We start from the raw sequence: 22343 nt of genomic DNA on the forward strand, positions 1-22343 counted from the left end.
GGAAAACTTCCAAACTCATTTTATGAGGCCAGAATTACATTGATCCCAAATCCAGACAAAGACCCCACCAAAAAGTGTTATAGACCAATATCCCTGATGATCATAGATGCAGAAATTCTCACTACTAGCCACTGGGATCCAACAGTACATTAAAAGGATTATTTACCATGGCCAAGTGGGATTTTTTCCTGGCCTGCAAGGTTGGTTTAGCATTTGCAAATCAGTGTATTTACAATAACATTAATAAAAGAAAGAACAAGAACCATTTGATACACTCAGTAGATGCAGAAAAGCATATGACAAAGTACAGCATCCTTTCTTGATCAAAACTCTTCACAGTGTAGGGATAGAGGATACAAACCTTAATATCATCAAAGCCATCTATGAAAAACCCACAGCAAATATCATTCTCAATGGGGAAGAACTGAGTGCTTTTCCCCCTAAGGTCAGGAACACAGCAGGGCTGTCCACTATTACCACTGCCGTGCAACATAGTACTAGAAGTCTCAGCAGTCAGACAACAAAAAGAAACAGGGCATCCAGATCGGCAAAGAAGTCAAACTCGCACTTTTCGCTGATATGATACTTTATGTGGAAAACCCAAAACTACTAAAACTCATTAAGGAATTCAGTAAGGTGTCAGGATATAAAGTGAATGCACAGAAATCAGTTGCATTTCTATACACCAGCAACAAGACAGAGGAAAAAGAAATTTAAGGAGTCAATCCCATTTACAGTTGTACCCAAAAGCATAAGATACCTAGGAATAAACCTACCCATAGAGGCAAAGAATCTGTACTAAAAAAACTATATAGAGTACTCATGAAAGAAATTGAGGAAGACCCAAAAAAAATGGGAATAGCTCCATGCTCATGGATTGGAAGAACAAATATTGTGAAAATGTCTATGCTACTTAGAGCGATCTATACATTTAATGCAATCCCTATCAAAATACCATCAACTTTTTTCAATGAGATAGAACAGATAATCCTGAAATTTGTATGGAATGAGAAAAGGCGCTGAGTAACCAGAGGAATGTTGAAAAAGAATACCAAAGCTGGTGCCATCACAATTCTGAACTTCAAGCTCTGTTACAAAGCTGTGATCATCAAGACAGTATGGTAGCGGCACAAAAATGGACACATAGATCAGTGTAACAGAATAGAGAGCCCAGAAATGGATCCTCAACTCTATGGCCAACGAATCTTTGACAAAGCTTGAATGTCTAATGGAAAAAACACAGTCTCTTCAACAAATGGTACTGGAAAAATTGGACAGCTATGTGCAGAAGAATGAACCTTCTGTTTGTGGTTCATATATAGACTCAAATAGACTCAAAATGGATAGAAGACCTCAGTGTGAGACACGAATCCATCAAAATTCTTGAGGAGAACACAGGCAGCAACCTCTTCAGTCTTGGTCGCAGCAACTTCTTCCTAGACACATCTCCAAAGGCAAGGGGGAGAAGGCAAAAATGAACTGTTGGGACTTCATCAAGATAAAATGATTTTGCACAGCAAAGGAAACAGTTAACAAAACCAGAGACAACCAATGGAATGAGAGAAGATCTTTCCAAATGACATATCTAAGGCTAGTATCCAAAATCTGTAAAAAACTTAATCAAACTCAATACCCACAGAATAATTCAGTCAAGAAATGGGCAGGAGACATGAATAGACATTTTTTCAAAGAAGACATCCAAGTGGCCAACAGACCCATGAAAAAGTGGTCAGTATCACTTGGCATCAGGGAAATACAAATCAAAACCTCAGTGAGATACACCCTCAACACCAGTCAGAATGGCTAAAATTAACCAGTCAGGAAACAACAGATCTTGGCGAGGATGAGGAGAAAGGGGAGCCTTCCTACACTGTTGGTGGGAATGCAAGCTGGTGTAGCCATTCTGGAAAACAGTATGGAGGTTCCTCAAAAAGTTGAAAATAGAACTACCCTAGGGGGCCAGCAATGGCACTTCTGGGTATTTACTCCAAAGATACAATTGTAGTGATTCAGAGGGGCACGTGCACCCCAATGTTTATAGCAGTAGTGTCCCCAGTAGCGAAACTATGGAAAGAACCTAGATGTCCATCGACAGATGAATGGATGAAGAAGGTGGTATATAGATATATGATGGAACACTACTATCAAAAAAATGAAATCTTGTCATTTGCAACAACGTGGATGGAACTGGAGGTTATCATGCTAAGCAAAGTAAGTCAATCAGAGAAAAACAATTATATGATATCACTGATAAGAGGAATTTGAGAAACAAGACAGAAGATCATAGAGGAAGGGAGGGAAAAATGAAACAAGAGGAAACCAGTGAGGGAGGCAAACCATAGGAGACTCTTAACCGTAAGCAACTAACTGAGCATTGCTGGAGTGGAGGGCCTTGGGGGGATGAGGGGGTGCTGGGTAATAGACATTGCGGGGGGGGGTATGTCATGTGGTGAGTGCTATGAATTGTATCAGACTGGTGAACCACAACCCTGTACTCCTGAAACAAATAATACATTGTATGTTAATAAAAAAAGGAATGCCATTAAAAAAAGAATACTTGGGGCACCTGGGTGGCTCAGTGGGTTAAGCTTCTGCCTTCAGCTCAGGCCATGATCTCAGGGTCCTGGGATCAAGCCCTGCATCGGGCTCTCTGCTCAGCAGGGAGTCTGCTTCCCTTCCTCTCTCTCTGCCTGCCTCTCTGCCTACTAGAGATCTATCTCTCTCTCTCTGTCATATAAATAAATAAAATACTTAAAAAAAAGAATACATTAAAAACTATATGCATTAAAAACTTAGTGCCTACATGACGTGGTTATTCGTTAGTGGCTTGAAGGCAGTCTGTAAGGAATCACTTAAAGCTCACAGCAAAATCTCCTACATAAGAGAAATGGCCCTACTGCAAGTACTGATGAGTAGTTTTGTTTCGGAGATTTTGATGGGGAGCTGAATAAAAAGTATATTTTAGTAGTCATTCACCATTTGAATTTTCTCTTCTGTCAATTGTCTATTCGTATTTACGTGTATTTTTCTTATGGTTTGTTGTCTTTTCCTCATTGATTGTAGGGGTTCTTTATACTTCCTGCAGTGTATTTTTGTACTTGGAGAGATCTCCTCCCAGTCTGTGCCATGTGTTCTTGAAACAATAGCCTTGAGGTGGATTTTTAAAAAATAATATCAAATGTATGATCTTTCCCTGTATGGCTTTTATTATTTTTTTATCAAAGTATGAACAAACACAGTGTACTTGGGAATCATTTTCAGACTTGAAGGAAAGTTCAGGAGTGACACAAACATTCTCATGGGCCCACAGAGTCCCAGTTGCTTCCCGCCTCGTCCGTTGTCCTCTGTGTCCTCTGCACACCTGCTCACCAGTGTCCCCTGCCCCGCCCCTGCACAGTGGTCTGAGGGCATCGGGCCATGTGCTTCCCGTGTGCCTCAGTATGTAGTGTTTCTGGTGTGCTTCCCAAGAACAGGGCCATTCACTTACTTAGCCACGGGAGCGTTCCACAATTGTGAAGTTGACAAACACAGAATTGTGTTTTTTAGTGTACAGTGGTTATTCAAGTTTTGACGGTTTTCCTGAAAGTGTGCTATAGCCAAAAATGAGTTTCTTTTTTTCTGGTTCAAGTTTCAGTTTGGGATGATGGAGTGCATTTTGTTCTTTATTCATCTGGAAGAATTATGTATCCTTGTCTCTTATGACTTTGAGATTTTTGAAGAGGACAGGCTCAGCACGGATTTGCAGGTGTCTCTGCAGAACTAGATCTCAGTTGTGTATTTGGTCAGGACTCTTCTCGCCAAGGCTGTGGCCTTCCCAAGGGCATCACTTACGGAGGCGTGTGGTGAAGGTGCTTTCTACTATCTGTCCTTATGAAGTTCGTCCCTACCCTGTGTTCTGGGATGTTTTGTATGTTCCTATGAAAATTGTGAAGTGTTTTTATTTATTATTTATAGTTAAGATACATAATTTGCCTGAACTCGATTAAATTGATTGATTTTCAACTTACTGAGAATTTCAAGAAAATGTGAAAATAGAAGAGTACAGTGTAGCATCATTCATCTTCAACATTTATTGGTACAAAGTCAGTCTTGTTTTATCTGTAATTTGCAACCCTCCTCATATCACAGACATAAGTTCATCTGAAAATATTTCAGATTGTGTCTCTAAAAAATAAAGGCTTTACAAAGACAACCATAATAGAGTTATATTTTGAAAAACTCCCTGAATGTCAGTGTTTTATTACTGCTGGTCTCATGTAAGTATCAGTGTGTCGCACGCACGGCACGGCGTGGGTGTGGGTCTTGTGTGCTCTGTGCCGCCTGTGCGGTCCACAGCAGATCCTCAATGGCATCTGAGAGGTCGGTTTTCCGACTGTTGTTTCATCTGTAGGTTTTCATGCATCTGTATTTTAGTTCTCTGCAAATTTTTGAAGAAACAAAGTGGTTTGTCTTGTGGAGTTTCTTCTTTTGCTGGTTGTGTCCCCTGGAGTGTTAGTGGGTTCTTTTTGTTTCCTGCATTTTCTGAGAGTTAGCAGTTCTAGAAGTTGATGGGAGTAGGTTGGAAAATGGGCAGGAGGAGGGGTGACCCGAGTGACCTTCTGCAGGCTGCTGGGCTCCTCTGAAGTACCAGGCTCGATTCCTTACTTTGGTGCACCGGTTTTCAAAGTAGTGGCTCAGTTCCTTAGCCGCCTCCGAAGGGGAGTCCTGTTCTTGAATCCTTTCGAACTAACGGATTTAAATACTACACGTGTATTTTGATGCACCGCGGTTGTTATTTTTATTAGTATTTGAACCGCTCTCCTGTCTGGGCAGTGGGATTTGCAGTTGTCAAGAAGTGAGTTGGCTTCCTGCGCTGGTGGAAACTGGGCTTGGTGGTGAGGTGAGGCAGACTCCGGTTTTTCCTGTCCTTCCTGGTGTGAACGGCCGCTGTCCCGGCGCTGCTCACCAGCACGTGCTTCCTCTCTCCATACACCTTCAGTGCGTGTTTGCATGTGGAGGTGCTGTATCACGTGTTTCTTCTCTATTTTAAAAGCATTAAACAGCCTCTTCCATATACTGGATGATCGGGGGAGAAATTTGAAGGCTGAGAAGAGGGAGTCAGAAATTGTTCTGACCAGCTCTTGCCACGATGTTGCATTAATGGCGCATTTGGAAGAAGCTGGTGTCATTGTTGCACCAACACCTGAAGTTCTGAGGCTTTTCTGAAGGATGTGCTTGTGTCATGTGTGTCTGGAGAAGCGGGCCTGCGCGGGGCTCTGGCCGAGGTCCCGGGATGACGGGGCTGCGCGCAGGACGGGGTCAGGGAAGCAGGAAGAGTTGGTGCGGTGGGCCGAGCAGCGGGCCTGGGGGAAAGAAGGGGCGTCCTAGAGCCCAGTGGGCGTCGCAGTGGTGGCAGTGGTGGGACTGGACTGTGCAGGTGGGGGGGAGCAGTCTCTCTCCCGTTGGGTCGTCCCATGGGCCAAGGCCGTCCAGAAGCAAAGTCCAGGAGAGCCTGCACGAGTCTTCCAGAGAAAGCTTCCAGGGGACGGAGGAGCGTGGCCTGGAGAGGGAGGCCCGCCGGGGGCACGGGCTGCGCACAGGGTGTGCTGTCGCTCACACTTGCCGTTTTGGAAAGCCGCCGCCGCGAGGCTGAGCACAGCGCACTTGCTTCCTGAAAGGGCCTGTCCGGGCGCCCCCGTTTGCTCGGCGGCGCGAGCTTGCTGTCAGAGAGCCGGCCGTCCCGAACCCTGGGTAAGCCCGGCTGCCCGAGCGGTGGTTCTCACTCTCGGAGTGAGGGCGGGCGAGGGCCTGAGGGGGTCTCGCGGCCGAGCCAGGAGGCCCCTCCGTGGTGCCGCGCTGCGCCCGGCTCTGTGCGCCGGCCTGCTCGGGCTGGTCGCTCCCACAAGTCCCTTGTTGGTTTTGGGGACAGTTGGTGTGATTTCGGTAGTGCTTTATATTTTATAACTTCCTTTGCTTTTGCACACATCTTTCGTACGGGTCCAGCAGGTGAGGACAGTAGGGAGGTCCGCGCGCTCTCTGTGTGGGGTTTGGACCTGCAGCTAGAGCCGCTCAAGGTTCACCGTCTGACTTTGCCGCTTCCTGGTTTGCTGACCTTGAGCCAAGTATTTAACATCTCAGGGTCTTTGTTTTCACATTTTGAAAAATGGGAGATAATGGAAATATGTACGTGATGGGATTGTCACGCCAACAAAAAAGCTGATACACGTGAAGCACTTGAGTGGTCCCGGCACATGATGTGCTCAGTGGGTGATCACGATTTGGAGCTGCAGTTGAGGTCTCTTGCGGTTGTGTGGCCCTAACCCTCTGTCTCCCGCCCTGCCGTCGGCTCCGGTAGTCGCGGAAGCCGCGGTTCTCAGTCTGCGTGTACTCCACTCTCTCATGACCGCTAGTGACCCTTTATCTTCTTTTTCAAAATGCTTTTGTTTCGGAAAAATAAGTTGTCCTCAAAGACTGATTGCTCACTTCTGTATACATCCCTTGTTAGCAAACAGTACAGAGAAGTGTCTAGATTTTTGCTTGTATATTTACAAGGCCGTTTTGTATTCTGGTTTTAAGAGTTGTCCGTATCCCCTGGGCGGATGCTGTTGCCTTTCATTTTCAGTTATTTTGATGGCCTGGCGTGGGTGCTTGTCTTCAAAGGAGACAGTGTCTGTCTGGTCATCTAGAATCTGTTCTCAAATGGGGTTCCGTCAGTATGGTGACCAGGTCCTTTTTCCCTCACTCACAGAAGATGATTTTAACACTGAAGATGCAAGCATTGTATCTGAAACGGATTAAGGGGATTATTGGAAATGCTGGAGGAAGTTCCGTGTTATTCTCTGCTAGTCGTCGTATTCATACAGGTGTGGGGAAGATTGTCCCCATGGGTAGCTTCTTGTCCTCGGTCTGGCCCTGCTGCGTGACTTTGGACAGTTATTTAATCTCTTATCCTTGTTTTCTTTATAAAATGAAGGTAGAGGATCTATAGAGAGTAACAAGATAACAAAAAGGTGTTCAGTGCAGGAATGAAAAGACGTGTTGAGTTCTTTCTGGTTCTAAAAGGCAGTGTGCAGAAACAGACATTTCTGTTCCAAGTTCAGGAGGCATTCCTGTGTATTCTGGTATTCTGCAAAGTAGCACACTATGAGTGCACATGGTTTTTGGATGAAGTTGTGCCTCAGACCTACAGAAATTTGTAACCAGAGTGCTTATAAAAAAAATTAATAGCCCTAATAAGAATCGTGGTACATTTGCACCTGGAAGCCTAGTCTGATTGTTTTCTCCTTCTAGATGTCCTTAAAAGGCATTTGTTCCTAAGACACTGGATTCCCCAGCGCTAAGAATATAATTCAGTAGTAACCATCCTCATCAACACCCCCCCCCCCATACATACAGTGGGGAATTTCTTTAGTTTTTTGATCTGGTAAGGGTTTCGAGTTTAATTGTGACATCATGTACTCCTGAACACTTCAGAACATAACCATGCTGACAAAACAATTTCAAACTGCTGAAGGACTTGCCATGTTTTACAAAGATAATTCTGTTAGTTACGATGATTTACTTGTATGCTCTCATCAGCCTTGGTTTTTGTTTTTGTTTTTGTTTTTCTTCTTCATCTTTTCCAGTTTTGCCATTTGATGAGTGTCAGATGGTCTCTAGTTTTGGTTTTAATTTTCCTAGTTAATGACGGTGGATAGGTTTTTCAAGGCAGGAGAAAGCACCTACTGGAGTTCCTTCTTTGACTGATTACTAAACAGGTCCAAGAAATAGAGATCTCAAATTATGTGAAAAACCGAGATCAGAAGCCTAGTGAGAGTCATCTCCTCTAGGAGAGCCTCCCACACTTAAAAGACCACATACATGTTCCCTCTACGTTTGAAAATGTTCTCAGTATTAATAAAGAAAAAGGGAAGCATAGCAAACTAAGCAGGAAAGTACCCACACGCTGAAGTCCCGAGATTTCCCAGTGATCTGCAGACTTTCCAGTGTTGTAGGAATAATGCGTTGGCCTTTTTTTCTTTCTCCCCAGTGAACTTGAAGATGACTTACTTGGAGAAGATTTGTTGTCTGGCAAAAAGGTAAGAAATCGAGGTCTTCCCGAAACCGGCCTCCAGCTGCTTCCTTGTACTGAACATCCAGGAATACATCTCATGAATGCGATGTGGTACTGGAAGGTTGGGTGCAGATTACAGTGTTGGGAATTGAATCATCTTTTAAATACACAGAAAGGTTCCTTTCTGTTTAGTCTGTTTGTAACAGTAACTTTTTTTTTTTTTTAAAGATTTTTATCTATTTATTTGATAGAGAGAGATCACAAGTAGGCAGAAGGCAGGCAGAGAGAGAGGGGGAAGCAGGCTCCCCACTGAGCAGAGAGCCCGATGTGGGGCTCGATCCCAGGACCCTGAGAGCCGAAGGCAGAGGCTTAAACCACTGAGCCACCCAGGCGCCCCGTAACAGGAACTTCTACCTCAAGTGGTCGGTCCTTTCATGCAAATATTTTTGCTCTCACTCAGTCGGAGGCACTCTAGGAGGTGTTGAGTTTGTGAAAGCAGCAACACAGAACCCCCACTCACACGCAAGAAAACTAACATTTGGAGACTAATAGTTTGCATTCCTTTTTTGAAACTCTAGATAAGCTCAAAGATAGCTGTACTCAAATGTGACACAAATGAGAATAAAAGTCTAAAACCTAATGCAGGTTTTTCTGAACCTTTTTGATCAAACAAAATTTCTCAGTAATTAACTCTGATACGTGTGTATCTATATATAATGTCTATATATAATGTATATGTATGTTTATATTACTCTACTAATAGCATTATAAAACATACATTAAAAATAGAAACACAAATCCAGAGATTAAAGTGAAATAGTGAATTTTTATTTTATTTATTAACAGTTTAAAAACATTTGCTGTTCTTACCAATATGGTAAGTTTTTTATGTTTAGTTTTTTAAAGTCTTAAGATTGTGGTCTTTTTTTTACTGTCTATAGTTACTGTGGGTGATAAGGTCTCATTATTTGCCTGATTTATTAGCTCTGATTATACTTTCCTTTTAATACCATAATAAAGCTAATGGAGATCTTTTAGTAGGAGAAGGACCAGTGTTGCCGTTTTCTTGTAACTTAGTCTGTTGCATTATTAGCTCTTTCACTAATACATGAATTTCTAATAGGATACTTTTGAGGTCACTTTCCTTTCTCTGTCCTGTTTCTTACTGCATCCCTGGCCCCCAGTTGACCTGGCTTCAGCCTGTCTCAGCCTTTCCTCCTCTAAGCGGCTCTCATCACCTGTAACTCTCAGTAAGAATTAGTGGAGGGGCGCCTGGGTGGCTCAGTGGGTTAAAACCTCTGCCTTTGGCTCAGGTCATGGTCTCAGGGTCCTGGGATGGAGCCCCGCATCGGGCTCTCTGATGGGCAGGGAGCCTGCTTCCTCCTCTCTCCCTGCCTGCCTCTCTGACTACTTGTGATCTGTGTCTGTCAAATAAATAAAATCTTTAAAAAAAGAAAAAATTAGTGGAGTTCCCTGTAGATCCACTTGGTCTCATGAGGAAATGTCAAAATGCTGAAAGTGGAAAACCTGTGAGATGGTCTCTTAGCCTTCCCTTGTTTGAGGGGCTCACTCTCTGGCCTCAGGGTGCCCTACATGTTTCGTGTGATTTAGGTGCAGGGCTAGTCCTTCCAAGGTCACGGTCCCGGGAAAGTACTGCTGTTTTCTTTGAGACTCAGTGCTAATTATTTTGCACATCTTTGAAGTGCTGTCACTGAACTTGGGAGTTCACTGCCCTAATATGAACATGGTTTTCCCCTTTGTGATTTTTTAAGATACTTCAGTGAAGAATACCATTAGATGTTAAAATGTTTAAATGTGGTGAGATACTTTTACCTAAGTTGGATTTCTATCCTCGGGTGAGCCTGGGGCAGCGGCGTTTTTGCCCCATATCTCTGTCAGGGTGACCCACCAGCCTTAATAATTCCTTTTGGTGAACATTTGTCCCCATCCTGTGAAAGCTTTGGTCAGGTCTCTTACCAATAAAGATGGAAAAGCACAGTTTGGTTTGGACAGTAATGCTGACTCTTCTGGGAAAGTCGTCTCACTGTCTCTTACTGGACTGTTGATCGGTGTGACTGGCCTCCGTTCCCATGGAACAGGAGCGCGAGAGGGCTCTGTCTCGGCGGGAGAGCCCACGCCCACTTCGGTCAGTTGGGAAGTTTGTCTGATTGGGAACCGTGTGTCCTCCTCTCTCCTTTCCTCCCCTCTTCTATCCTAACGCTATACCTTGTAGGAATCAAAGAGCTCAGATAGGTATAAAAGAAATGATGAAGGAAAAAACAGATATAAGCCCTCATGACATTTTGCCATATATATTTCCTTATATTCTTTTTTTCATATATTTTTTTAAGATTTTATTTATTTATTCGACACACAGAGATCACAAAATAGGCAGAGAGGCAGGCAGAGAGAGAGGGGGAAGCAGGCGCCCCTTTTGCTTTATTTTTAAGTGGAAATCAAGTCTCTCTTTCCTTTTTCTATCTTTACCTTTTTCCTAATATGTGTGCATTCAGGGGGCCTCTTTTTTTTAGAAGGGTGTGGTACTTTATGTATAGTCTGAAAGTAATTTGATTATGGGAGCAGAGTGTGAAGCACACCCGTGTAAGTGTACAGTGCTGGGCTGTATTCAACTGAACAAAACCTGGAACTGTAGGAAGTTGAGCAGTTGGCAGAAACACTAGGCTTCCTCCGCCTGCTGGTGGGATGAACGCACAGGCCTGTCGAGCGCAGGGGTGGGGCCCTGAGCCAGGCCTGTTTGCTGCCGCGGGTCATCTCTGTTAACAGACCGAAGCGCTGTTGCCCTCCCTTACCTATCAGCCTGGTAATCTGGCTATTTAAGATCTACTTTCTCCTTTTTTTAAGATTTTATTTTATTTGAGAGACAAGCGCATGAGCGGGAAGAAGGGGCAGGGGGCAGAGGGCGAAGCAGATTCCGCATTGAGCAGGGAGCCCAGCTCCTTGCTCAGTCCCAAGGACCCTGGGATCATGATGCAAGTCAAAGGCAGACGCTTAACTAACTGAGGCACTCAGGTGCCCCATAAATCTGCTTATTTCTAAAATTCTACTTTTTTTAAAGGTTTCAGATTTTGGATACTAACTGTTAAAATTAGTAAAAATTTTTTTAAAGTTTTTATTTCAGTTCCTGTGAGTTAACATTCAGTGTAATGTTAGTCTCAGCTGCACCGTGTAGTGGTTGGTCACTTCCTTGCACCACCCAGAGCTCATCACAGGACAAGCCCTCCTTAGTCCCCTCACCTGTCTCCCCCTTCCCCTGCCCTGTCCCCCTCCGGTGTCAGTTTGTTCTCTGTAGTGAAGAGTCTCTTTCTTGATTTGTCTCTTACTTTTTCATTTTTCTTACTCTGTTTCTTAAATTCCACGTGTGAGTAAAATCAAATTTAGTCAAATCTTAGGGATACCGTTCTTTTCTGTGTGGACGATAGGGAAAATATTTGTAGGATACTGCCAAGGGACTCTTCCTTTTTCCTTTTTTGTTAGAGTTAGAATAAATGTGATCATTAGGCCTGTTGCTTCCATACCGACTTGACTCTGCATCTGAACGGTGTGCGGGGTCCCAGGTAAACCGTACTTGGGGTTTCTCAGCTGTCGGCGGGTGCTGTCCAAGTGCGGGAGCTCACGGAATGGCACAAGCTCTAATAACAGGGCCGGAACCCGGACAGTGCATGGGATTTTGCACATTTGTAACAGGTCTCTTTGTGGAAGTGGCATGCATTAATTAGATTTCTTACTTTAACTAGAACCAGTCAGATTTGTCAGACGAAGAGCTGAATGATGACCTCTTACAGAGCGATAATGACGATGAAGAAAATTTCAGGTATTCATTATTAGCTCATTAAAAATTTTCTTTGTTTAACTAAATTGTTAGTAACTGGAATTTATAAGTATAATGGAGTATAATTGATAATGTGATATTGTATCTTCAGCATGATTTTATTTGAAACAGGATATTCATGTACCTCTCTTATGTGGAAGCCATGTGTGTTTGTGTAAATAGGTCTTGGTCTTGTGTTTGATGCCCTCTGTGAGTTCTCTTGACCGCAGGTTATGAAAACTCAGTGAAGGTATGTCCTGCTCTTTTTTTTTTTTTTTAAAGATTTTATTTATTCATTGGACAGAGACCGTGAGAGAGGGAGCACAGTAGAGGGAGTGGGAGAGGGAGAAGCAGGCTCCCTGCCGAGTGGGGAACCCGATGTAGATCTTGACCCCAGGATCCTGGGATCATGACCTGATCCGAAGGCAGGCAGACACCTAACCACTGAGCCACGCAGGCGCCTCTTTACTGCTCTTTTTTAAAGAATTCCTTCATTCGGGTGGGGGCGGTGGCCTTAGGCTCTTACTACTATTGGCCGCAGTTTGATGTTGCTGCTTTTTATTTTAAGCAGTTTTTGTTTATCTGTAATCTGTTTACTCAATTGCCATTTTGGAAATTCCTTTGGACTGTACTTTATGTTTTTTAAAGATTTTTTTTTTTTTTAAAGATTTATTTATTTGAGAGAGAGAGTGTGAACCTGAGGGGTGGGGTGGAGAGGCAGAGGGAGAAGCAGACTCCCTGCAGAGTTGGGAGCTGGATTTGGGGCTGGATCCCAGGACCCATGAGATGCTGACCTGAAGACAGCTGCTTAACCTGCTGAGCCACCAAGATGACCCTGGACTATACTTTGGACTCTAGTGGACTCTCTGAATGTAATTGTTTCAATGAATGTAGTTATTTTTGTCTTTTTCGGCTGTTTCAACAAAACAGTATGAGGTGGGTAGCTCATAACAGAAATACATTTCTCCCATTTCTGGAGGCTAGAAGTCCAAGGTTAAGGCGTCACCAAGGTCAGTTTCTACTTTCTGGTTCATAGGTGGCGCCTTCTTGCTGTGTCTTCACAGGGTTGAAGGCTGAGGGAGTTCCTGTAGGGAACTGAAGCCCTGAAGGGGCTCTCTCTGTAAAGCCACTGATCCCATCAGTGGGACTCCAGCTTTTTATGACCTTTCTGATCATCTCCCAAAGGCCCCACCTCCAGGTACCATCACCCTGGGTGTGTTACGCATTCAGCAGGATGAGTTTTGGGGGATACAGGTAGCCAGTCCGCAGCGATCAGTGAATGTCTTTTTGTTGTTGACCTAGTAAGCTCCATTATTAGAGGAAGAGGTATTTAGTATCCTCGAGCAGGTGGAGTAATTTTTTCAGTGTTAATGAGGAAAGCTTTATTGTGAAAATTCAAAGAGACATCCTTCAGTTATAAGTGAAATTAATAAACGTATATGCCATTTATTATTTAACTATAGATCTGTAACAGGTTTTCTAACTTAAAGTAACTTTTATGGATAGAGATATAGTTTTAAGTTAGTTTTTTCTCCCATTTATTTAAGTGTCCCAGTTCCATTCTTTGATATCATTATTATATTTTGATTTTTTGAATAGTTAAGTTTGCCCTCGAAATGTGGCAGTTTGGAGTTTTTCGCCAAGTAATGTCTTCAGGTCTGTGTGATGTTTTGAGATTTCTTGTTAGGATTACATATCTCACTTACATGTGTGCACTTAGGGTTTTTTTTGCAAAATTTTGCACTGTAAGTGTTGTTTTCTTGCAGTTTACTGTTTGGCATGTAGCAGTTCTGATTCCATGGGCGGAATAAGATTTTTTTTTTGCAGTTTTAAAAAACCCTCCTTGGTATTTTACTCAAATTATAAACTAATTTTTTAGAAATTGGTGATTTGTACAAATTTTATTTGAATATTGAAGTGCATTTCACACACATCTTTAATATTTTGATTTTTAGAAAATAGGAGTTTATAATTTGCATCATAGATTTAAAAGAACAAACTAAAACTTGATTTCTGATGTTCTATCTATAGAGTAATATTCCTGTTGTTGCTTTGGGATCTTGGAAAACAGATATCACCCTTTTCTTTCTGGAAGTTAGAGTGCAATGCGGTCTGTTTGTTTCCAGTCCTGGCGTTTTGCCAGTGAGACTTGGTTCCCCATCTGGTCGATCTGATTCTTTCGGGCAGATGACCCTCAGCAGACGATCGTGCGGGTGCCGTCTGCGTCAGGAGCGTGGGGTGCGGGCTCAGTACGGCACGCCGAGCTCTGCTGTCGGTCACCAGTGGAGTAATGTGGGTTTCTCGGTCCCTGGAACAACCTTTCACCGGTCACAGTTATTGAGGTAGTGATTCAGTTTTGGGCTTGCTCACTGGGCACCTTTCTTTGTATTTTTGTTCTCTTTAGTTCTCAGGGTGTCACAATTAGTTTAAATACCACGTCTGGCATGGTCACATCATTTGAACTGTCTGACAACACCAACGACCAGTCTGGAGAACAGGAGTCCGAGTATGAACAAGGAGAGGATGAGCTTGTCTATCACAAATCCGACGGCTCCGAACTCTACGCTCACGACTACGCAGAAGAAGGGCAGTACGAAGGCCAGGACGCCGAGCTGCCGGACGAGCACATGCAGTACGTGGAGGAGCACGAGGAGGCGCAGCTGTACAGCGACGAAGTGTTGGACATCGAGATCAATGAGCCTTTAGATGAGTTCACAGTGAGTCTCCCTCCTTTGTGCGGCTGAAGATAGCATGGCCGCCTGGGCCGAGGTTTCTAGACGGATCTGAAATCTGTTTCCCTCCCTCGGGAGCGAGGGAAATTAGACCTTATTATCACTGTCTGCCAGTTTCTTTATCTGAGCTGTGACAAAGTTTGTGTTGACAGCTTGTTCGGCCGGAGGTAATGCCCCTTTGTCAGTCTGGAAGGCTGCACAGAGTCTGACCTTGAGGACTGCACCTTAAGGAAGAAAACAGCTTTGTGTGGTGGAGATACACTGTCAGTTGTTAGAAGTACTTAATGCAGGGCTTTTATCCAGGCTTTAGACAAGATCTGATAAAGTCCTTCCAAGGTGAAAAGATTATTGACCTGCTAAAGACATCTTTCAGGTGCTAATATTCCAGAGTGATTGATGTCCTGTTCATTCATCCTTTTTTGTAGCTGAGAACTGTCTAAGCATGAATAAAGAGATTGGAGGTTAGTTTTGGAAATGTCACACATAATTTGTTATCTGTAATCAGGAAGCAAAGATGGTGCTGATTTCTGTTTCAGAAAGGTGGTTTTGATAGGTGGCTGTTTTTAAAATTGAACTGTCAAGAAAGCAAAAGGTACTAGTGAAAGGTTGCTCATCTGTCTTAATGATTCATCATTAAAAGATACTTGTTTTTAAAATAAGCACTTAATGACATTTGTGTGGGAAGGACGTGATATCCATGGGTAGAATCTTTGGGTTTTCATGATCCTGTAGTTCCAGGAGGTGTGTGGTCCGCTGGGCTGCCGGGACTGGGTGGAGCATGCAGAGTTAGGGGAGTAGCTTTGCCTTTAATCTCTTAATGTTTTTATTCAGAAGAAGCTTGCTTTTGAGAAAAAATTCCAAAATCTTAATTTTGGCCATGGGTCATACATATATACGAATGAGAGTAATTTTGAAAGAGATTGTTTACTGGAACCTTAGAATATTTATTTCTGATCATAATTGTGTTTATCTCAGTAGTTATTTTTAAGATTTGATTGGTTTTGAATGCTTTCTGACACTTCAGTAGATAATACAGTAATGAAAAAATGTTTGTCGTTTTGGTACCTAGAATCATGTAAAAGGCCTCATGGCTGCTTGTTCTTTTGAGAACCGTAATGGTTTATTTTGGTAATAAATCCTTCACTGGTGTGGACAAGCTCTCTTCTGGTTTACTGGTGCGTTTGTGTACTATCTGAAAGTGGGGTGCTATACATTTAAAATGATTCTTAAAGATTAAGCCAAGATCTTTTAAAAATGGACCTGGTTATTCCCTGGTTAGAGCGTTTTATTATTTCTCCTGGTCTCGGTAAGAGAAGGTGACCGGTTGATGGTATGTGGGTCCTTTTCCCTTGTAGAGTCAGCAGCTCAGCACTTCTGTACTGATGTCCAGGCACTGGGGGCACCGGTTTTGCTAACAGGAGACCCGAGGCGTGGCCCCTGCCTTCCGTGCACTTAGAATTTGGGGGAGCAGATCCGGGGGGGAAAGTGCCTGCTTGACAGCACGAGTGTGCGGCGTTGGAGGTGTTTCTCACGGTGGCCTCCCGGCCGAGTGTGTTGTGCAGAGAATTCTGGTAGGTCAGCACTGCCCTCTCTTGTGTTCCATTGTCAAACAAGAGGTTGCATTTAGGCTCTGGGTTGTGTAAAATCCAGCTTAGTTCTCCGACGTCCTGTGGTCTCGGAGTTCCCATCCGAAAGAAAAACGGTGCGGCGGTTCAGTACCCTACGGCACTTGCCCACATCAAAATGAGAATTGTTTCCAGAATTTAAAAAAAAGTCTTCGGCAGTTTTGCTTAGAACTTTTGAGGGCGTCCTCATAGTCTCGCAGGGAGCCGCATGGGAAGGCGAGGCGCGTGTCCGCCAGCCCCGTCTGCGCACCCCGGCGCCGGAGCTTCCGGCCGCGCCGCTCTTCTCCCTTCCTGGCCCCGTCGGGTGGCGGCTTCGTAGCGGCCGCAGGGGCTGGAGCGTCCGCCGCCGCCGTGTCTCCGGACGCAGGGGAGAGCCGGCCTCCAGCCGCCCCGGGGCTCCGGCTCCCGGAGGGGCTTCCTCACGGGGAGCCCAGCAGGCGGGCCGGCGGGCGGGGGGCCCCGGGTCCCAGCGGCGTTGGCGTGTATCGGATGGTTTATTCACGGTGTGTCGTGTCCTGGGTCGGATGGTTAGCTTGTCCTCTCGAGCTAGAACCCAGCTCGGCGACGTGCTGAGTGTGAGCACGTCATGTGTTTTGGGGCGCACTCTGGACACCGAGTGGGTGCGTTGCGCGGATGGCCGGGAGCGGAGTCGGGGAGCCGCCTCGCAAGGGGCACGTGGGCGTGCGGGAGTGGGTCGCGGGACGCCCGGCTTCCTCCCTCGCAGACTCAGAAGCCCGACGGGCCTCGGGTTCCGTGGATTTTGCCAGGCCTCTTCTTGACAGTGACTTGGCACTCGATTTAAAAACTTGTATTCTTGTGTTAAGAGACGGTGATCCTTGTTATTTGACAAAATATGAGCAAATGGTCGAGGATGTATACTTTTAAGCACAGTCTTTTCAGGGTTTTTCAAGTTCCTGTAGATGGAGAGTTCATAAAACACGGGTCTGTCAGAACAGTTCCAGACTGGGAGCTCGTGTGAAGGGCAGCAGAGTTTTGTTTCTCGGGGAGGATCCGGTGGCATAGAATGTTCTCCGTTGTGTCTCAGCTGAAAATTCTGGTGGCCGCCACTGGCCTTACTCGAAGTCTAACCATCCTGTCAGTGAATTGTGAGGGGTGACCGTTCTCTTTTCGACGGGACGATTTCTTCTGGAGAGCGAGATGCAGTGTCCAGGCAGCCTTGAGAGACACTTGTGGGACCTACGATGGTTTGTCCCCTTAAAGGCAGCTGGTTTCTTTGAGGATCGCAGGGGCGGCTTCCGTGCTGCGCGGGAGCTTGCCTCGGGTTCTGTCCGTGCTCACTCTCGCTTTCTTGCAAGCAGCCGCTGTTGTTCCGGCGGATGCCGGCAGGGTCCGCTCCCCCGCGCAGGACCAGAGGTTCCTGTTACTTGACCGTAGCGCGTGTAGGGACCCTTCCTTCTCTTGGAACCGTCTCGAGCCCGCTGTCTGCTTCCTTCCATATGCCCTTGGAGGGCTGTCTGCCCCTTACGTGTCGCACAAAGCTGGAACCACCCCTCCGATTGAAGGGATGCGCTGAGGGAGAAGCAAATTCAAACGCGATCTCTAACCAGGCTCCTGTGTGGAGGTGAACGGCTGACGCACTTGTTGCCTTTTCCTGCTGTAAAAATGGCGCACGGTGCGCGCGGTTCGGCTCCCGTCCTGCTGCTGGGCGGCACCTGCGAGCACAGGCCCCTTCTCTTGAAGGCTGCTGCCCCGTAGCGCGGGCTGAAAGAGGGGCGCTCGGGGGCAGGAGCACAGCCGCGGCGCTGGCCTGCCGCTCCCCGTCTCAGTAACGCGGGCGAGGCCACGTCGGCTGCCCGTGCTTCGTGCTTTCTGCTTTGTCCGGTAACCGGCCTCGTCACGTTTGCTAAAATAACGGAGCGTGAGTCGTGAAGATGAAAAGTGCTTTCAGGCCCCGGAGCGGTATGAGGAGGACTTCTTTTCTCTTTAATGGCTGTCAGGATGAAGGACGCTTGCAGGCTTGTGGGCGGCGGGGGCTGCGAGGGCGGGAAGACTGTGTTGCTGAGGATGAATTAGATGAGATCACTGAGCCCCAGGTTGCTCCTGAAGCGGAAGAGGTATTTGTTCATCTTTTAAAAAGAGTCCAAAATTTTGATGGTTTTTTTGTCTTCCAAATTTAAAATGAGCCTTTTTTTTTTTTAAAAAGCATTAGTGAAAAGTTGACACATGTCTTCTTTGAACTATGTGTGCAGAAAAAGCCGGAGCTTTCTAGAGTCTTTGGACAGTGAGTTCTGGTGAGCTGTGATTTCCACTTAGCTCTTTGCCCTGGAAGTGTTAGCAGATTTTCAGTGTTTTAGGGGGGCGTGGGTACAAATCTTTAAAAATGTGATGTATGTGTAGGTGCTTTGAAAGGATTGCTATAATCCTTTTAAATCAGTGGACGTTGGCAGTTAAGAGCATTCTTGCAGAAATCCTTCGGGTTCGTATTTAGGTGTTGGCTTGCTTGCGTGCTTGGTTGAGAAGCTCGGCCCCTGCTCTCAGGGCACGCGCGCTTTGATCCAGGAGAGGGAGACCCGTGGGCAGGTTCCTGTGACGGGGGCCTGGAAGAAGTGAAGTCCGCCCGCGCGGGCGCCGGTCCCTGCAGGAGCTCGCGGAGGGGCCCTCTGCTTGGGACTGGGTCTCCGAGCGCTCGGGGACGGGGCGTGGGGAAGCGTTGAGGTTGGCGGAGAGGTGAGCTGTGGCCTAGTCTGAAGAGCCGTTTGGATGAACAGAGGTGGCGTGAGGCGTGTCGGGCTTCCTAGATTCGGGTTTCCGACCTGCGAACTCGTCTGGTGGGCCAGGCTGGGAGCCATGAAATCATCTGTAGCCGTGTGACCCCTTGGTTTCGAAACGGTTTTTCCTTACTCAGGTGTTTTTTCTCAGTTACTTTCCTTAATAACTTTTCCTCCCTTTATTCCAAAAGATCATGAAAAGTGATACTCAGTGGCTTAGGTCGTCTGCTTTAGGTCCTTAGGCCAGTGCTTTAGAAACCCGGCACACGGACCATTTTATTTGCCCTTCCTTTTCCCTCACACGGTGCTGTGACCGAGTGTGGGGACGTGGATGCTGCGAGCACTTCCCAGGGCATACCCTTTCTCCTCCCTCGCAGGCTAAATGTGACTTCCCTTTTTGTGCTGTCTGTCTCTTGCTATTTGAAATAATTTGAAACTTAGAGAAAAGATAAAAGAATAGGATGGAGAACTCTTTACCCAGATTGCCCAGTTGTAGAAGCAGCCAGGACAAGGAGCCAAGCCAAAGCTGAAGGAGATGTTCAGTGAGCGCTGGTTCCCTCCGCGTGGCCACTCTGTGCCGGCTGTCCTGAGCCACTGCCCCGGGTTTGAGAAACCAGAGCTGCACGCAGGTTAGCGCTCTGCGTGCTGGAGGCCGTAGAGCACGCCTGGGTCAGACCTGTGAGAGGCTGATTCAGGCAGAAGACATCTAAGAAAGAACCCTTGAAGACGTCAGGAGTGGAGAGAAGGGGAGGGCGCAGTTAGGGAGGTGCAGATACCATTCCCAGTGGTGAGTAGTTGAGGTGGAAACCTAGTTCGTGTCCTGCTTGCTAGTTTGTGGGATTTTGAGTTTGGAAAATTAATTTCATTGATATTTGTTGTAATTGATTCTTTCGGTACTTTAAGTAGTAGTCTCTTTACCCTTTGATGATAATATTGTATTTATAGGATATTTTAGGATGAGAAAAGTCTACTGATGTCTGGAGATACACACTTTTTGTGTGAAGCGATCAAAGAAAAGCAGGGTTACCCTTGCTTGGCTGCCTTCTGGAAGTGCTTGTTTTCTGGGTCTGACTGGTAGATCTGGGTATTTCAGACTTTGATTCCTCAACTGTAGTCATGAAAATATTAAAGCAAAAGTGGGTTGTTATTATTAAAAAAGAATGGTAATCTTGCCTTCGATTTTCAAGTATCTTCTGGAGAGATGTCTTTGGAGGAACATTAATGATTGGACCCAGCCTTAAAGGAAATGAACTCATACCTGTCTGCGGCTAATATGACAGAGTATCTCAGAGATGCGTAGAAAGGATTGCTCATTTGGGGAAAAGTTGGATCGCTCCCTTATACCTTACATCAGTGTGGATCTCAGGAAGATTGAATCTTTTAGTGTAAAAAACAACCAGACATAGACTTGTTCATCTGCACATACACATACGGAACGGGCAGCAGATTAGAAGAAATCATTTTAATAATGGTGACCGAGTGGCCTTAGGCTTACCTGCAAAACTGAAAACTCAGCAAATGTGAGAGCTAATTTTTTTGAACACTAAAGTCAAAAAATTCCAGAGGGCATTTCCGATCTGGTGTAGGCCTCCTCAGGTAATCGTGTATAGGCTTCTTTTTGACGTGCATGGTAAGTTCTAGGGCTGCCTTTCTTACTGTGGTCTGCATCCAGACTGTGGGTTGCTGGAGGCCCAGAGGGGACCATGCTGCTCCGAACCCACATTGCAGAATTCTCAGGTAGCCCGCGATAAGCATCTGACGAGGTAGGCCTTGGTCACATGGCCATACCTACAGCAGGGGAAACTGGTGAAGACAGTGTGAGGTGACAACGTGTTCAGCCAAAATTGGGAGTTTTATTATTATTATTATTATTATTTTTTAAAGATTTTATTTATTTATTTGACAGATATCACAAGCAGATGGAGAGGCAGGCAGAGAGAGAGAGAGAGAGAGAGAGAAGCAGGCTCCCTGCTGAGCAGAGAGCCCAATACAGGACTCGATCCCAGCACCCTGAGATCGTGACCTGAGCCGAAGGCAGCGGCTTAACCCCCTGAGCCACCCAGGCGCCCCGGGAGTTTTATTATTAAGGATGTGATAGAAAATGAGGAAAAACGAGCACGAAGTTGTCTTGGTTATTACCATTCTACTACTCTTGGTAGTAAAGGAAAAGAGTGATTTGATCATCTGTAAATACCCCAAAACACCATGAAGAAGTTCAACAAATGACATATTTGGGAAATTCGCATGTGAGCCTAAGAATTAATATATTTAGCAAAGTTAATATATTCAGCACATACAGATGAGCATTCCTATATGAAGAAGGGTCAATAATACGGGAGAGTAATCCAAAGAGAAGAGAAGCACATGACCACTAAACATATAAAACATAGTCAACAAAATAAATTAAAATGGATAATTTAACGTTTTTTAATACTGGCAGAAATCAAAATGACTGGTCCGATTACAGTCTCATTCTGTTGGGAGACCATTTTAGAAACGTTAACTGCCCAGAGACACTTTTCTGGGGGTCTCTCATGTTTCTGCCTATTTTGTGAGCGAAGCACAGACTGCCCCTTTGTTCTCAGCTAGCTTTTCAAGCACACACACAGTCTTAAAAGATGGAGTATCTTCCTCTGGGGCCAGGGGCAAGTGTGCTTTCTGTTCCTTGTAACAGACTGGGGGTCCCTACACTCAGGGTCTCTTCTGTAGCTCAGCCACGGTGTTCACACGGCACCTGGGAATCCGCTCCGGGAGCCAGCCCCCAAATGACACTGTTCTGGATCAGAGGGATGCCTTGTCCTCAACTGTGACCGGGCTCTGATGGCTTCTCACAGCCTCCATGAAACAGTGGCAACTGCCTCATTTGCTTGCAGGAAGGGGAATATTCGCACACCCTTCGTTCTTCTCGAGGGGATCAAAAGCCTCAAGTCCTTTCAGCTCAGTAATTCCCCCCGACGAAGTCATCCAAGAGAGTTCCTCTACGCTGTGTTCGAAGACACGTGCTCCAGTCGTCCGTTTGCAGCCTCGAGTGTAGAGTTTTCTGGAGGGTAAAGGGGTGGCCTGACTTCTCGGGACCATGGCTTACCTGCAGATGCGCTCGCTCTCTGCTGGGCACGTAAAGTGAACAGAGGAAGACAATCCAGTTCCTCTCCTAAGTTCCCTGTAACTTTGCACATCTAAGTGTGTGTGTGACTCCACATCTGGATGGGTGTGGACAAAAACGCTGATAGTCGTTACCTCTCGATGGTGGGATTATTTGATGCTTTGTACCCCAAATACTTCAGAATATTTTTGCTATGAGCAGAATAACTTTTTTTTTTTTTTAAAGATTTTATATATTTATTTGACAGAGATCACAAGCAGGCAGAGAGAGGGGGGGAAGCAGGCTCTCTGCTA

At 45.5% G+C, this 22343-nt stretch overlaps 1 protein-coding gene across 2 annotated transcripts in view; it reads left to right on the forward strand.

Moving 5' to 3' along the window:
- The window catches only part of RBM33 (RNA binding motif protein 33), a 127886-nt gene that overhangs the window by 26189 nt on the left and 79354 nt on the right, over positions 1–22343 (forward strand). For both annotated transcript variants that reach the window (XM_044246909.1, XM_044246910.1), the window contains exons 3-5: positions 8009–8057; positions 11788–11864; positions 14266–14578. In XM_044246909.1, coding sequence (XP_044102844.1) covers positions 8009–8057; positions 11788–11864; positions 14266–14578 — 439 coding nt within the window. The remainder of the gene's footprint in view (positions 1–8008; positions 8058–11787; positions 11865–14265; positions 14579–22343) is intronic.

This window comes from Neovison vison, chromosome 4, assembly GCF_020171115.1.
Source record: "Neovison vison isolate M4711 chromosome 4, ASM_NN_V1, whole genome shotgun sequence".
In the NCBI taxonomy this organism is placed as follows: domain Eukaryota; kingdom Metazoa; phylum Chordata; class Mammalia; order Carnivora; family Mustelidae; genus Neogale; species Neogale vison.